Source organism: Dermochelys coriacea, chromosome 1, assembly GCF_009764565.3.
Source record: "Dermochelys coriacea isolate rDerCor1 chromosome 1, rDerCor1.pri.v4, whole genome shotgun sequence".
Lineage (NCBI taxonomy): Eukaryota > Metazoa > Chordata > Testudines > Dermochelyidae > Dermochelys > Dermochelys coriacea.
Window position 1 is genome coordinate 205,869,177 of NC_050068.2, and position 17,436 is coordinate 205,886,612.

At 41.9% G+C, this 17,436-nt stretch overlaps 1 protein-coding gene across 6 annotated transcripts in view; it reads right to left on the reverse strand.

Moving 5' to 3' along the window:
• Window positions 1-17,436, reverse strand: part of GSK3B (glycogen synthase kinase 3 beta) — a 184,074-nt gene that overhangs the window by 132,013 nt on the left and 34,625 nt on the right. For all 6 annotated transcript variants that reach the window (XM_043512569.1, XM_043512573.1, XM_043512581.1 and 3 more), the window contains exon 2: window positions 7,968-8,054. In XM_043512569.1, coding sequence (XP_043368504.1) covers window positions 7,968-8,036 — 69 coding nt within the window. In that variant the 5' untranslated portion in view covers window positions 8,037-8,054. The remainder of the gene's footprint in view (window positions 1-7,967; window positions 8,055-17,436) is intronic.

The following is a 17,436-nucleotide window of genomic DNA, read 5'->3' on the forward strand; positions in this document are numbered from 1 at the left end:
AGGGAAGACTTCACAAGGAACAATTAAACATTGTTGATTAGTACGTTGACAAAATGGAAGGGCTTCAAGACCCTGGTGGGTCTATCTCCCTTATACAGGTGCTGGTCCTGGTGAGGTAACATGTCAGGCTTACCATTCTGAGTACCAGGACAATAGGTCAGGATGAAATCAAATCAGGAAGGAAAAAAGGTACCAATAGATCTGGTGCTGAGAGCCTTTGCATTTCATAGGTACTCCAAATTCTTATGATCCATGAATACCTCAACCAGAAAACATGCACCTTCTAAGGGATGATCCCATTCCTCAAAGGTGGCAGTTCCTTGTGACAGACTTCGTAATTCTGTTCCACAGGTATCAACTTTTAGAAGCAGGATGCGCAAAGATGGAGAATGCTCAGGGATCCATGATGCTAAGAACACTGCTCTGATCACACAGTCAGAGATGTCTGCTTTGAAAATGAAGGGTTTTGTCAGGTCCGGATGAAATATGACGGGCACTAATGTAAATGCTTCTTTCAGTTTATCAAAAGCAGACTGGGCTTCCTGATTCCAAACAAAGGCAGTGTCCTTCAGGAGCAGCTGGGTAACTGAACCACCTTCAAACACCCCTTGATGAAAGTGGCAAACCTCAGGAAGCACTGGACTTCAGAGATGTTTCTCAGAGCTGCCCAGTCCACAACTGCAGACACTTTTTGGGGATACATGCTTTACCCATTGGGGGAAAATGATATAGCCTGAAGTCAGAGGTGTGTTGAACTCTCACTTCTTGGGTTTCCCATACAGGCCATTTGCTTCAAAACACTTAAGTACCAACCAGATGCATTGGTCATGAAGGGCTTGATTTTCCAAGATGAGAATGTTGTCTCAGTAGATCACTACAAACTGGTCCATAAAATCCCTAAATGTGTCATTGACAAAATGCAGGAATGTGGTTGGGTTGTTGAAAAGACTTGAAGGGCATGATGAAGTATTCGAAATGGCCACAGCAGGTATGAAACTACCTTCCAATCATGCCACTTGTCCTCAGTTAAAATTCCCTCTCTGTAGTTAAATAAACTTGTTTTATTCTTTAATCAAAACTAATTGAGTGTTGTCTTTAAACTGAACTGTGTGGGTAACTCCATTTAAAGTGGCAAATGGTTGTATGTTGACCCCTTACAGGAGGAACAAACCTCCAAGATCTGGACTGTCTATGAGAGGGCTGGAGAGTGCAGAACACACATTTTGTGAGGAAAATCCGGGACTGGGACTGTGTTGGTGTCACTCTGCAAGTTGTAGCCAAGGCTGGTGTAAGCCAGAGTGTGACTGATGTGTGGCTGGCAGGCTGCAGCTATACACAGCCACTCAATGGTGTTACCTGCAGCATGCAAGACTGTTCGTGAGCAGCCCAGGTGGGAGCCTCAGCACAAAACATTGTGAGGCCCCCACGACTGCAGGGTAGGTTGACACAACCTCTTACTGGTCTGGACTTCACTCTGGAATGTCATACCAACATCCAAAGTAATGGGACTACTGAATTCCCCCAAAACAATCCTATCCTACCTCCTTTCCCACCATCCACTTCATGGCCAGAAGTTTAAGAAAAAGAGGCTTTTAAAAGAAAAAAATATTAACCACCTGCTGTAAGCTGACTCAATCAAAAGCTACAGGGAAACAGTACTGAAAAAGAAGAAATCTAACTCTCCTGATTAATTAATACATAATGGCACAATAATAATAATGGCACTCCACTTACATAGCTCTTTCCACATACAAATCTCAAAGTGATTTATAAAGAGAAGTATCAACTTCCTTTTTTCAGATGGGGAAACTGATGCAAGGCACAATTTTATTCTAAAAGGATAGTTTAAAAGGAGAGAAATTGAAAGGAAAAAAAGATTTTCAGCTGAGATTTGAAATGATTTGGTACCACTGAGGTGAAGAGATACACAAAGGTCGTGACAGATGGTACAACTTCAGAAGAAAAGGTTTTTAAACCAACTACAGAAAGATTTTGTGAAAGTGTGAAAAGACACTGACATCCCATAAAGTGAAGGGGGAGACCATGGAGTGTTTGAAACACGTAAGCAATGTGGCCACACTATGTGAGAGAAATTTAAGCACATATTTTGGGATAGAAAAATGGACATGGATAATGCACTAGTCACAAACACAGCAACTTTAGCTTCAATTCATTGGTGTGATGCTAAGCCCCTGCCTTTCCCTGGGATTCTTATGTCACTAGACCCTGCTTAGAGAATCTCTTTTTGTATCAGGTTCTAGAGAGCTTTTCCCAGACCTGAAGAGCTCTATGGAGCTTGAAAGCTTGTCTCTTTCACTGACAGAAGTTAGACCAATAAAAGATATTACCTCACCCATCTTATATGTCTCATATCCTAGGACCAATATGGCTACAACACAGAAAATGTGTAATGATTTTCATTCATTCTCACTACTGCCCACAGAGTTCTGAATGGAAGCAGTAAACCTGACCAAAATTATACTCTGATTCGCAAAGTTGTGAGCAGCAGTGGTATCCCAAGGAATGCCTGTCTGCAGACTCAGGAGAACACTATATTAGATCACATTAAGAAACTCACTTTTGTAAACATACAAGTTAGAAACTTAATTTTAATTAAAGTTTGAATTCTGCAGATATTGATGGGTTAGGACCTCAATCGTCAGGACAAGCTTTCTACTCACCAGTAACTGATGGTGATGGGGGTGGGAGGGGAAGAAGGGGGGTTTGGCCTTGTTCTCTAAAAGCTTCCCAATGGCCCATCTTAGAAAATCATCTGTTCAGTTTGGAGTCTCAATACAGCCTCAGAAGCCATTACAATGAAGGTGACTGAGATGGCAAACAGCCTTTTACTTTTCAGTTTGGAAGCCTCTAGCTCTAGGTGCTTGATGCTAGAACTGAACTGTTAACCATTATTTATATGATTCTATTAAGATTTTCAAACCTGTATCGCTTTGGTAGGTAAATGCTGTGGTTTAATGCTGGGAAGCCTTGTTTTGTTTTATTTTTTAAAGTGAAGGGATTCTACTTAGGCCTAGCATTGATGTATGTAATGATTATGGGTTAATAGCACTGAACAACTTTTTTAAACTTACAAGAATAAATTAATGAAAAAATAAAATTGAATTTTGCTGTGCTAGAGAAGTTCCCACACATTTTCATAGTGTGGAGCACATCTTAGAACAACTGTGTGTTGTAGATAATCTACCTACTCACTGATGATTGCACAGACCTCCCCCACACCTTCACAATTCTTAACATCCCTATTGCAACTACAGCAATTGCTCTCCTGAATGAAGTAATATTAGGAAAGTACTTATGTATTTTTAGCTTCCCTTACTATAATTTAGCAGCTGGAAATGAGAAGCCAGAACCATGTGACCATCTAGCGGTCTGTGAATCAATATCAAGAAATATCAGAACAAAAAATTGTGTTTCAAAACAAAATTTTGAAACAAAAATTACAGTTTTCATTTTGACAAATGCAATATATTCAAATGACTGTCCACTCAAAACATTTTCATTTTGGTCAAAATTTTGTTTTGAGATTTCTGATTCAAAACTTTTTCAAATTTTTCATTTCTTAAGAATTTTCTGATATTTTGACTTTCGCTTCTGATTTGAAAGGGAAACTAGTTTAAAAGTACTAGTACTTAAAAGAAGTTTCCAGCAGGCCATTTTCTGCACACCTATAATCATAAGTCAGAGATATAGGGAGCTGTGGAAGTTAAATCTGTATGTAAGTGTAACTTTCAGGTTTCATGTTTAATTTGTTAAAAAAGTTAGATTGAAGTCAAAGAATTTCTAAAGGCCTAGCCATTATCATCAGATAGATTACCGTGGACATCACATGAGAGGGGGGTTTTGCATACTGCATAAGATTCCCTGTGTCATCCTACTAAATACAAACCCAGAGATTTTTAGGCCTCTCAGATTTGCTTCCCAGACGGCAATACATCAAACTGCAAGGTAGTCAACTACTTTCATCTTACACTGGAGGAAGATTCCTGTACAACTATCAGCACCAGTGATTAGGCATCTCAAGGCCATATTTTCAGAAGTGTTCAACACTCACATCTGGTGCTATTTTTTTGTTTATTTGTTTGTTTAAAACACGTCAGCACCTAGCAGCAACCACTGAGAACAATGAGGTGCTGGGGCTGAGCACTTATGAAGTGGGGGCCCTCAACTTCAGAATTGGTGTAAGTCTGAAATAAAGGTCAGTAACCAGATATGGAAATATTTATCCTCCTTTATACCAACTTTCCAAGTGCCATTTTGCATAGCACTAGCAAAGATGGCTGCAACCAGCCCTATACCAAACAGGAAAAACTACATTATTTAAGCTGTCCTGTGCACCCCTTCACCCTCCCATATTGACAGGCCGGGATTTGTCCCATTTCTCAACAAGAAGTTAAAAGTCTCAAGCAAAGACAAAGAGCAATGAAGTGAGCTGTTCTTAGCTGCATATATGAATTCATTAAGAATACTATTTTATATATCACCACCATGATTTTCTTTGCCCGTCAACGTCAGGAAAAGTGCTGTGAGCAACACTGACCTCCATACCTGGCCTTAAATGACATCACAAAAGCATTTGACTCCACCAATCATGAGGCTGTGGAGAATTTAAATCCTTAAATTTGAATGCCTGCCAAAAATTATTGTGTTCTCCTGACTCCTCCATGACATGTCTTTGACTGTTAGCAATGGATCTGAAACAGACCCCTTCCTAGTCAAGATAGGAGTAAAGCAAGGTTGTTGTCAGCTCCAACCTTTTTCTCCATCCTCCTTGCCGTCATCCTTCTTCTCATCAGTGACAAGCTCCTCTCTGGCCCTGACATTCAACACAGAATGGACAGCAAACTCTTCAACCTCAATCGCCTCCGATCCAAGACAAAACAATCACTAAGGCTGCGAGTTTGTCACGGAGGTCACGAAAGCCACGGATTCCGTGACTTTCCGGGACCTCTGTGACTTCTGCAGCAGCCAATGCAGCTCACCCAGGGCTGCCTGAGCAGCTCATGCAACCCCTGAGCCAGCTGCAACAGCCACTGCTGGGGCAGTCTCGGGCCACCGTGCCCTTCTCCCGCAGCGGCAGCAGGAGTTTGGGTGTGGGCTCAGGGCTGGGGTGCGGGACGGGGTGAGGCCTCTGGACAGCACTTACTGGGGGGGTGGGGGGTAGGCGGGACTCCCCCCTGGATGCGTTCCCGGCCAATTGGAGCTGCGGAGGCAGTGCTCGGGGCGGAGGCAGCGCCCAGAGCTGCCTGGCCACGCCGCCACCTAGGAGCAGAGGGAGGGGGATTTCACTGCTTCAGGGAGGCGTGAAGCCAGGCAGGTAGCATGCCAGCCCTGCCCACATGCACCCACTGCACCCCCGGGCTTACCCCCTCATTCCCTGCAAGATTTAGTCAGGGTATATAGTACTAGCTATGGACAGGTCACCGGCCATGAATTTTTGTTTACTACTGCCCGTGACCTGTCCATGACTTTTACTAAAAATAGCCCTGACTAACACAGCCTTAACTATCACTAAATCAGTTACTGAACTCCAATATGCAGATGGCTATGCCCTGTGCACTCACTCAGAAGATGATCTTCAAAAAATAGCCAACGCTTTCTCTGAGGCCTATAACCAACTTGGTCTCACACTCAACGCCAGGAAACTAAGGTACTCCACTAACAGGCTCCGAATTACCAGGATCCTGCTCCGGTAATTCAGATCAATAAAGAACCCTGGAGAACATCAAGCACTTCTTTTACCTTGGCAGCTACGTATCACACAAAGCTGATACTGAGGAGGAAAATTCAACAGTGCCTTCAAATGCGCTAGTGAAGCTTTAGGACACTTGAGAAAACATCTTCAAAAATCGTGACATCAAGAATCTAACCAAACTCTCCTGTACCAGGTCATTGTTGTCCCTGCTCTCTTATATGGTGCTGAAACATGGGTCACGTACAGTAGACACCTCAAGGCTCTTGAATGATACCATCAATGGTGCCTCTGCAAGATCTTCCGAACCAGTGGGAAGACCAAGGCACAGCATCAGTGTCCTGGTCCCAAGCCAAACCTCCAGCATTGACCGCTATGATCATCCACCAACAACTCCACTGGGCTGGTCAAGTTCTTCGAACGCCAGAAAATCGAATCCTGAAGCAGGTCATGTTCTCACAATTGAGCCATGGTCAAGGGACAAGGGAAGGGGGCAAAAAAGTGCTTCAAAGACATCCTCAAAGCCAACATGAAGAAGTACAATATTGACAAACTTATGGGAAACCCAAGCCCTTAATGGACAAAAATAGAAAAGGATCTTGTGGCAAGGATCCCAGTATTTCAAGATCCAACAAAGACAACAGGAAATGGATAAATGGAATAAAAGGAAAGACACACCACAGCCCCATCAACAATCTTGATCTACCCCTTCCATTGGGAAATGTTGGCCCCAACTGTGACAAGATCTGTGGATTGGTCTCATTAGCCACCAGCAATAATTGACTATCACTACATGGAAGAGAACCATCCTTGAACCCCAAGGGATCGTGGACTACTATACTATTTTATGTTTCTTTTTTCGAAAATTACAGTGGAGTATCACAATTTAAAAAAACTGCTCATTTCAGCATTTTGAGTCACTTGCCATATATAAACACTGTAGTCAAGTGAAAAACAGTTTCCACCAAAACTAGATCACTGACTGTGATAATTGTTTGAACATTGCACGCGCTATGTGGTAAAACCTGTAGAACCCCTGTATTTACGCGCCTAATGGTTCCTGCTATAAAGTCCTGGGATTTTTTTCGGAGACGTTTTAACCTCTACACTGTTTTGCAGCAGGCGTTTGAAATTTCGCAGGGAGGAAGCCCTCAGACAAGACATGTGCCTTTGCTTGTGCCATAAAATTCTACTCTACGTGGCTAAGTTATAAACTGTTAAGCCACCACTTCCCTTCTTTTACTTGCATTACTAAGGAAGCTTCTGACAAATGCCAAAATTATAACCAAACATGAACATGATAACAAACAGAGTCTAAACTGCCATTCAAACAGCAGTGGCACAAATTTGTACTCAAAATGCCAGGGAACTACTACGAGAGCAGCGTGGGATGAGGGGAGGAAGAAGAGAGCCAGATTAAACTTCCCCTGACCACAACGTCTGTCACATGGCTTGATAAGTCCATTTTGCCCTCTGGGTCATCACAGGGGGCAATGTGTCCCCAATCCATGGAGGAAGGGGAAGACCCAGGCTAGACTCCCTGCAACCCCCGCTCCACCATTTTGGAAGAGTAGAGAGACCCCCCCACCAAAAAAAAAGGGAGGGCGGAGAAAATCCCCAGGCCTGCTTCTTGCACACTCTCCAGTGTCACTTTCTGACACCAGTGCTGATAGTAAGTTCTTGGTTTGTTTGTTTATTTTTAAGTTTCTTTTTCTCATTTTCCATTTATTACATCATTAACTACAGCTTTTGGTATATGAGGGACAGTTCTGAGATACCGATGGATTTCAGACTGAATACTCCAGTAGTCTTGCTTGACCCCTGTATACAACACAGGAGGTGATGTAACACATGAAGTTCTAAAAGGTGTCTGGTGGCTCGCTCACATCTTTAATAAAGAAGTGAAGCCTATAGAAAGCGCAGCTCCCAGCTATGCAATTCTTCATCTTGACGCAGACAGAAGGCTGCCGGAATCAAACTGATCACTGCATTCTAGCAGCCACAGAACCCATGCGCACCTCATAGTCCGAAGGTAAGATCAGCTCTAACATGCTCTGCCTTACAGATTTTACGCCCCTCAGCTCAGGAACATCTGAGCTCCTGATGTGCACATTTACCATTGTTTTCTTATTCTGGACTCCACTATTTTCAAACTGTTTTAATACACCCTAAAAATTCAAAAGTACAGTATTATAACAATATCACTAAGTGGCCTTAATGAAGCTTATTGTCTGTGAGCCTCTCAATGCTAACTTACCTTCTCTCCGTCGCTAGAGTAGAAGAAGTATCGTAATCGGACAATGTTACAGTGATCCAACTTTCTCATGATCTGGAGCTCTCGGTTCTAAAGAGAAAAAGCACCTAAGGTTAGAAAAAATTGTGGGGTTTTTTTGTTTGTTTTTTTTTTTTAAATAGTGACGTTACGGCGTAGTGTGCACCTTAAATGTATCAACCAAGAGCACATGAAAGCCACTGAATCAGGGATGCATTACGAATGGGGTGTTGAAAAGAAATGTCTGTAAGTTTAAATAGAATGTAAGTAGCTCCTTTGTCATAAGCTACCAAATGTGGTTTAGTCTGTCACATGTTGCTCCTCATATCCTCTTCCTCCACTTGTTTTAACTATAGTATTCAAGGGTGCAGATTTTCTTAAACTAAAGAGCACTGTAATTAAATAACCAACCCAAGTGTCGAGCACCAGAGCTTGTTGCTGTCAAGCAGATGCAATAAATATGGTATCAAACTCAGTTAGTTTTCAGTTTGTATCTTCTAAGCTTTGAAAGCTACATATTCTAGTCTGAATGGTCAGCAGGCTTGAACTGTCCACAGAGTGGAATGGTAGAGATTTCACAGTTAAGCTGCAGCAGGGTTTTAAATCTTTATTTTGAAGATGCTGTAAAGTGGTAAAAAACAGAACAGACGTTAACTGACAGTTTTTTTTTCATGTTGGTTTGATGCATATGGGTAGATACAACTAAGTAATCAAAAATAAATTCAAATTTTAAAAGGTGATTCCCCTTTTCTTGGAACCTTTGTGTCAAAATGTCTAAGTTCATGGATCTGATTTCTGCTTTGGACAATACTACGTAGATGCAGGTACTCTCTTTTTCTTCACAATGTTTCTAAGCCGCTATCGAACAGCAAGAGACAGACAGACAGACAGACATACAGGAAGGTGAACACATTCTCACACCAAATACTCCTGTTGCCTAAGGCAGTTCCCTGAGCTGGGAATCAGACAACCATGCATTCAAATCTCACTTCTACTGACTGAAGTCTAACAGATTTATACAGAATGATCAGAAGAACACTCTGTTTTGCTTGGCAGAATAAAGACAATTACTGTTAGTGACTAAACATTTCCCACTTTGTAGCAATCCAAAAAAACAATTAATTTAAAATACATTTATACAGCACGATAAATGTGCATTAGCTCATGACAGATGACAATGGTCCCTGCCTCAAAAAGCTTAAGACAAAGTGAGATGGTGACAAACATAGGTGTGTAGGGAAATAGACTGGGGCCCCACAGTGATGAGCCGACAGTACAAGAAACAATCCATTTTCCAGAGAGTCTTACACTCTAAATACAAAAATAAATGAAGGGTGAAGTGTGGATGGGGTTAGAACACAAAAGGAGATGTAACTAACAAAGCCATGCCAATTCATGTATTGTTATTGTACATTCCCCCCACACCATCCCCTAATCACTTCTTCCATGTTCTCTTTTCCACATCTCCTTTACCTCTACACTAAGCTATAGGAGATAGTGTAGCATATCAGTAGCAAAAATGTTCAAGCTTTATTAGACAGACTAGTCACTATAAAATTAGATCTGAAACTAGCTTTTTATACACATCCAATTTTGATGTACCCACTACACCGTAACTTTGCCAGATTTCAACTAATATACCTGAAATTTGGCATGCAGCATCTTAGTCAAGGGCAAAATCTTTCTGCAAGACTTGGGGCAAATGGGAAAAGAAATTTGAGAGCTGGGGGGGGGGGGGAGGGTTAAAAAATTCAGGCTAGTTTCATTTCTGGGTCATTTTCTTAACTTTTTTTTTTTTTTTGCTTTGTCACATGCCAGCCAAAACAGCTTGATTTAGAACTATTAAATTTGTCTTGTTAGCACTGTTACCTCTGACTAACTTTGGGAAGATTTGGGAGGGAGAGAGTGTTTCCATATACCTAAGTGCACATAGCTAATGTCTGCTTTATAAAGCATCACTGTCATAATATGGACTTCATAAGCCATGCATCAAAGCCCCTCCTGTCCACCCACCCCTCCCCAATCATTACTCTGCAAACTTCAGAAACTGCATGCATCATATGGAGATCTTAAAGTATGCATGGTTCTGACCCTCAGTTCAAGAAGCTTCCTGCCTCCTGCTTCAAAATCCTTTACCATATACGCTTAAGAATAGGTGCTATCTAGGAGGCCTTGAGTTTTAATCCTATTACTGGCATCGACTGACTTTAAATCACGCTTTGTATTATATAGTACTTTACAATCAGTGACATTTTACAATACCATTATGAAATTGGCAATTACTTTGTTTATAGATAAGGAAACTGAGGCTCAGAGAAATGACTGATCAAAAGCCCCACTATTTGTGGCAAATCCATGGAAACAACACAGGTTTTGTATATGACAGGCACATAAGCTTCTCAAATTACCTCTCTAATGTGCTTCATTTCTAACCGGGAGAAGCCTGCTCCGGCGGGGAGAAAGAGAGAAGAGAGTTCAATTCTTCAATCATTCTGTCCCTGATCTCTATTCAGATTGCTAAAGAGGAACCAAATATTACAAATATGATAGCGTTTTCTGTAAGGCACATTTATTCACTGGGAAGAAGAATGAGTTCATCAACATTTCACACTAACCATTGGACATTCATCATATGGTATCAGCTTTTAGTCATTGGAGAAACAAGTCAAATCTGAACCACTGATCATAATACGAAAGGCTCCTTATGCCATCAATCATTGAGCTGTCTATTATGATAGCAATCTTAATACTTTCTGGAGGGTTTTCAAGGTATTCACATTTCCATTGGAGTACTGAACACAAGCCTGGAAGTTCTGAGATTGACCCAGCTCCACCAGCTATTTTTTCATTCCATTACCTGGGGCAAGTAATGTCTTTGTTTCAACAGCTTGAAGATGGAGATAGTAATAATTTCACATCTCTAAGGGGTACTGGAAGATAAATCAATGTTTGTACAGTACTTTGAATGTGCAAAGCACTACACAAGTATATTATTTCAAAAGTATCTTTATAAACTCCTGAATAAGTGTGTGTACTCCAGCTCATACTGTTGCTCATGATCTTAGGATCCGTATGCCTGATAGCATATAATAATACATTCGGAATCAGCAGATGTTATTCTAATACCGTTACAAGTTCTATTGTGTGGTGTCAGTAACCCATTCCAGGACAAGTGCGATCTCTGCTGCTCTGATGCCTCCCACTCCTTGCTCCATCTCCTTAGGCGCTCTCCCTAACCATCTGTCTCAGCTCCATGAACAGCTCATTATTGAGTGGTGACAGGAGAGTTAATTCAACCAAACACACAAACACTTCACATACTAGAATCTAACAGGATAAAATGAAGGATTTTATTTCTTTAAAGTAAAACCTAACCAATCTCTGAATCACAGTTCACCTGAACAAGTTAGATCAGAAATACATAAACAGCTGTGAATAACAACAATTATTGTAACAGGGAACACATACTAAAGTTAATGATGATTAAAATAAAATAGTCTAATGCTAAAATATGAAATGCAGTAAGCTTTAAGGACTCATTTTTCTCATATTAGTACTCCAAGCATATAAATTTCCTTGAACAACCTAAATAAACAAGAGCTACTCACTTTACAAAGTAGCATATTACCAAGTAGTTCCCAACTACAGTGACTGTTCTTGCCTTGGAGATCACTCAATCATAGCTTTTGAAATAAACAGAAAAGTTCCAATAAAAGTCATAAGCAGATGAGAAAGTGTGTGAATGGAATACAGCATACAAAATCAACTTATATTAGCAGAGCCTTATTACATAAATCAGTGATAGCTACCTTACATATAAGTATAACACAGATACAATGCTTGTCTAAGTACAAAAGAAAAGGAGTACTTGTGGCACCTTAGAAACTAACAAATTTATTTGAGCATAAGCTTTCGTGAGCTACTGCATCTGATGAAGTGAGCTGTAGCTCACGAAAGCTTATGCTCAAATAAATTTGTTAGTCTCTAAGGTGCCACAAGTACTCCTTTTCTTTTTGCGAATATAGACTAACTATATTCTGCTGCTACTCTGAAACCTGTCTAAGTACAGTGTAACTAAAATCATTTCAGAGAGACAGCCAAGAAAGACCGAGCACATCCAAAGTAGAGGGTGGATGAAAACACAAGACCTCTGCTCATACCCAGTAATGTCTCTTTCTGTTATTCCAGAAGCAACAATCCAGCCAGTGAGTTGGGTGATAAATGTGCAAAGACAAGCTTCACCTAGAACAGTGGCTCTCAAACTCTGGGTCAGGACCCCAAAGTGGGTTGGGACCTCATTTTAATGGGGTCACCAGGGCGAGTGTTAGATTTGCTTGGGCCTGAGCCCAGGGCTCAGTCTTCAGCTTCAGCCCTGGGCAGCGGGCTCAGGTTACAGCCCTCCCCCAGGTGAAGCCCTTCGGGTTTGTCTTTGGCCCCCCAACCAGGGATGGCAGGGCTCAGGCTTCAGGTTTGGCCCTCCAGCCCAGGGTGGCAGGGCTCAGGCATGCTCAGGCTTCAGTCCCCCCTCCTGGGGTGGCGTAGTAATTCTTATTGTCAGAAGTGGGTCGCAGTGCAATGAAGTTTGAGAACCCCTGTCCTAGAATATCTTCTATCAACAATCCCACCAAATGTTACCATACCAGTTTTCTCAAAAGCAAGGAAACGGCTTGGTATAAAAAGGCTCTCAAACATTTTCTTTGGGAGTAGAGTATGTTTTTTCCAGTTGTACACTTCCAAATTTCTACAAATCTTTGGTTACCATAGCTACAAACCATAGAGAAGTTAGTCTAAAATCAGAACTATGATCTCACTAGGCATTAGTGAATGTGCAGCCCTCATTCCCAATTGCCACACTGGAGACAAAATAAAGATTCATTTATAGTGAAATAAAGAATTCCTGAAGCACACATTCTTTTGAGAAACACTGAGCATTAAGGGCTACGAGCAGATCTCTTGGCAACTTATTTGGAGTTTGTGTTATTCAGCTAAAACCAGAATGAAAGGGGTGATGTTCACACGTGAAACTATAAGTTCACTCTTAAGTTTTTCTTGGTGACAAAATAAAACCTGATGTGCCAGAAGTGCTCCTTCAGTAATGATTATTCTACCAGTTCTAAAACACTTTTCCTAGCCCAAATGCCAAAGAGACTATCCATATAGCTTATTATTTTAAATTAACCTGATTGCCCATCCCACATTTCAGTTACAAAAGTTGACAGGACATGCTCAGATTATAATAATCCTGTAATATAACAAATAAAGGTTGCTTCATGTCTTCTTTCTAGCCTTCTGGAAGAAGCACTTTCTCTAGACTCCCCCATAGGTTCCCCACCTAGTCGTGAAAATTCATCAGAAAACAAGTAAACTGCAATGGATTTAAAACTGGAGAAGCAGGAATTGGGCTTGAGTTACTGTACTCTGCTATTATAGACCAGGAAAATAGCTTTTCTTTACAAAAGAAATTCACAATGTTATTCATAGTATGAACCTTTTCTTGATCAAGAGATTGATCACGAATGGAAGGCATTGTGCCTAGTCCCCCTGCTCTCCTAGACATACGCCCTAGCTGCCTTTATTCTTTACAAGGTGCTTCCTAGGACAAACCTTTCCTGCCAGGGCGGACAGTTTCTAGTCTCACTGGTATCCCCACTTGCTGAAGACAGATCTTGCTTCGTTTCCTCTTATTTATAGCAGCAGCATATAGGAGCTGGAGTTACATTTGCTTTACCTCATTTCCACCTAATTTCTGACTTCTGTGCTGGGGACAACAACTTATATTCTCCGATAGTTTAGTGCTTCTGAACTTGCATCTACCTTGAGCTGGAATAAGTAAAGTGAATGAAGAAGCCGCCTGAAGCTTTTGTATAAATCTCAACTGTATATTCATATCAACATGTCATCTGGGTCCAGACATGCAGGGAGTTCCTTCAGTTTTTCCCAGATAAAGGCATTTGGATTTGGGTCCTTGTGCTTCAGAATGAGTGTTTTAAAACCTCAGGAGAGTTCATTGAGGCTGGTTTCCTCTGCCATGAACATCAAAACTTGTCTACACAAGTTTAGCTTAGTGGGTTTGACAAACGGAACACACTACTCCACACATGGAATTATTCAGAAATATCTACATTTATAGACAAGCCCTTAGAGACTCTAAACCCATTCTACCTCATGTGTCTTACCTGGGGACAGGCCCTAGTTCTTCAGAACAGACAAGGCGTACTGAATCTTCTCTAATTCACTTAGACTGCAATGAAGGAATGAACCACTGCCCAATATTTCAGCAACAGAATTCCTTTGCTGAACCAAGTTAGGCCATGGCTTTAAGTAATGGTCCCTTCTGGCCTCGGAATCTATGAATTTGTATCATGTTATATGGTTATACTGCAGACAAATGAAAGCGGACCCAAGGACAGTAAAAACTTCAATAATTTCAGTGTTCTTGTCCTGATCCTCCAGGAATCTTCTAAGCAAAAATTTTGTAACCATCTTAACACTGATGTCAAAGCACAAGTGGATAACAGACGCTTGCAGGGTCAGGCCCAAAGATTATCATTTTAGAAAGGCCTTGACCTTCCTACAAGATTGTTAATCCTTAGAATAGCATTGTTCTTTTTGTTAGTCTGGAGATTGTCGCATCTATCCTGGATTTTCCATGAACACAGCTATCTCTTGTACAGTAAGAGACAGAGTTCTAACGGTTTTGCTAGAAGCTGCACTTCTGCAAAAGTAACGAGCGACTCACTGCAGATAGGCGGAACCTGGGTGCCCGGGAAGATGAAGGCTTTATGGGATCTGCCCAGGCTTCAGTTCCAGAAGACTCTCTTGTTTGAGCTTCAGTGACCAAGCTGGGGAGAAGTGCAGGTAGGTCCAGTTTTCTAAATGTACACACACACACACAAAATGTCTGCATCTTCCTCCTCTTTCCACACACACAATGTCTGCATCTTCCTCCTCTTCCCCCCCCCCAAAATGTCTGCATCTTCCTCCTCTTTCCCCTCATCATGATCTCCATCCTCCCACAGATCATCATCTTCAGCCAAGGTCTCCTATTATGACCTTATTAGGTTCAATTTCCTCTGTATACTACTCAAATGGTCAGAGGAACTAATGCAGTCTTCTCAGCCATGAGCTAGGAAGGCAGTGATGGAGCAGCAGAGATATTCCCTTTCTGCATTTGCTTGGAAGCCTGAATGGTAAAGTGTAAAAACTCCACTGAATCTAGAATTATTGGGGAGACTTCTGTACTACAGAATTTTGTTCTTTGTGGTGAAGAGACCCATGTGATGTGAAATCTTGTAGGGTAGGGAACATTGGATTGCTGGCCTCCTTCTTATTCCTCTCTTGCAATGAGGGCCGTGAAGAGCAGGACAATGAGGGAAAGAGGAGCCAGGTTGGCTTTGTGCTCTTGTTTGAGCAAGCCCGCCTTTGTTTAGCTGGGGATGTTGATCTGATCAGACAAATTGCTAAACAAATTGCATCCCTGTCCCCACATTGGACATCATCAACAGAGGACTGGTTCATCTGATCATAGCTGAGTCGCTAATCAAGTGGTTCCTCCTGGTATCCAAGTAGTTCTTCTGCCCCTCTGCCAGGTCTGTTCTTCCTCTCTTCCAGGGGGAATGCCAAGTAGAGCAGCTTCTCAGTCTCCCCATCTGGGTTGCTACACAGGAGTTGGTGAGGGAGTGCTTACTAAAGCTACTGCTGTTAAAGGGAAGCTACCACTATCAGAATAGCTGTTTTGAACTTCCTCCACTACCATCACATGGATCAAACAAGCAGATTATTTTGTGTCCCTTGAGTGCTTCCAGTGGCCGAGCCCCCAGGTGTGCTTCTGGAAGTTTGAGGGGCTGGGCTAGAAGACTTTGCTCTGTTATGCTAGCAGGATAGGAGATTGTGCCTGTTCTGTCTTGGTCCTGAGTGATAAAGTCAAGCAATGTAGGGACAAAGCTATGCCTGTATCTGCTGTCCTCCCTCTCCATCTTGCTATGTCTTACAGTGGAAATTACCTTTGCCCCAGTGGCTGAAAATAGCTGAATGGAACTTCTGGACCTGTTTACTAGATGAGTCCACTTCTGGGCTCTCCAGAGTATTTCCAAAAGACAGCCTTGATAAGGTAAGGAGCTCCTCCTCCCAACTAGCCTCCCTCCACATTTGAAGAAGAAAGGTGCAATGCTAAGTTGTATTGGGGCCTGGCAACGAAGACACATGCTGGCCACATCACCTTTTCCTGGCCAGCCACTTTGGGTGCCAGTTGCAGGAGTTTGGCACACATAGGATGTGCTGTGACAGAGCATTTCTTAGACCTCTTTCTAGCCACCTTCCTACTAGAGAGTGAGATTTCCCCCCCCACACACACACGCTGAAAAACAAAAGTGGAAATTTTGAGATAGTTAAACCTTATTATATGGCGGTTTATAGCCTCAAGACCTGCTCGCAGAGAGGAATTCTAATCCAAGCACCTGAATTGCTGTAAGAAATCAAAGCACACCATAGCTGCAGGAAAGGGAAAGGGAATCTAACAGTGTTCGGATGCAGAACTGTCAGTCTAGATACTGAGTCACAGCACTCCATAGACCATAACAGAAGACACCATACTGCCAAGAAACAAGCAAATCAGCTTGTTCTCCATGAATCCCACTAGCAGAGGCCAACTCCTGCAATCTCTCTCACTAAGAGCCTAACCTAACAGATTATATAGAGATAGCTGGAAACCAAAGCCTCCCACACTTTCAAATGTCCTCCTGAAATGTGTCCCAAACACTCCCATTCATTAGGTCTTTGAATGCTGTCCCCTACTCCCTACAACAGATTATATTAACTGATTCCTAGAGACAGAAATAAATAAAAAACAGACACCAATCTGAGAATCAAGAACCTGGTTCCATTTCAAAAGGCAGGTGCCAGTCCATCATCTTGCAGAATCCTGCATTTCTTCTTGTTTATCCAAAACTGCCATTGAAATAGAATTTGGGGGAGAAGAAGAAATGTAGAACTGAGTCCTAAGTGTCCAACTAGCATCCCTTGAAGTCTTCTCTAGATTGGGAATTTGCCCCAAGCCCCGCACTTAATGGCTAGTCACCAATGCAAATCTCAACTGCAGACAAGAAGTTTTAGGCAGGGATAAACTCCCATGTGAATCATGGCCTTCCTTGTCTATGCTTGGGATTTGAACTGGTGCAGGCCATTGATTGCTTGAATTGGTGCAAATTTCCAGCGCAGACATGACTGAAGTCTGCAATGTCTCACTTTTTAGCATGGGGCTTGCAAATCTCAAGGAATAACTGAATGACTAATAATAGTAAGCCCCCGAACAGAGAGTGTGGAAAGCCAATCAATGATCATATCATCATCATCTACTGTCTGGGTTAATACAGGACAACACTTGGGAAAAGAAAAATGATATCAAAATGAAAGGTAATCCACATCCATGATATTTTATTAAAAAACCCCACAGAAC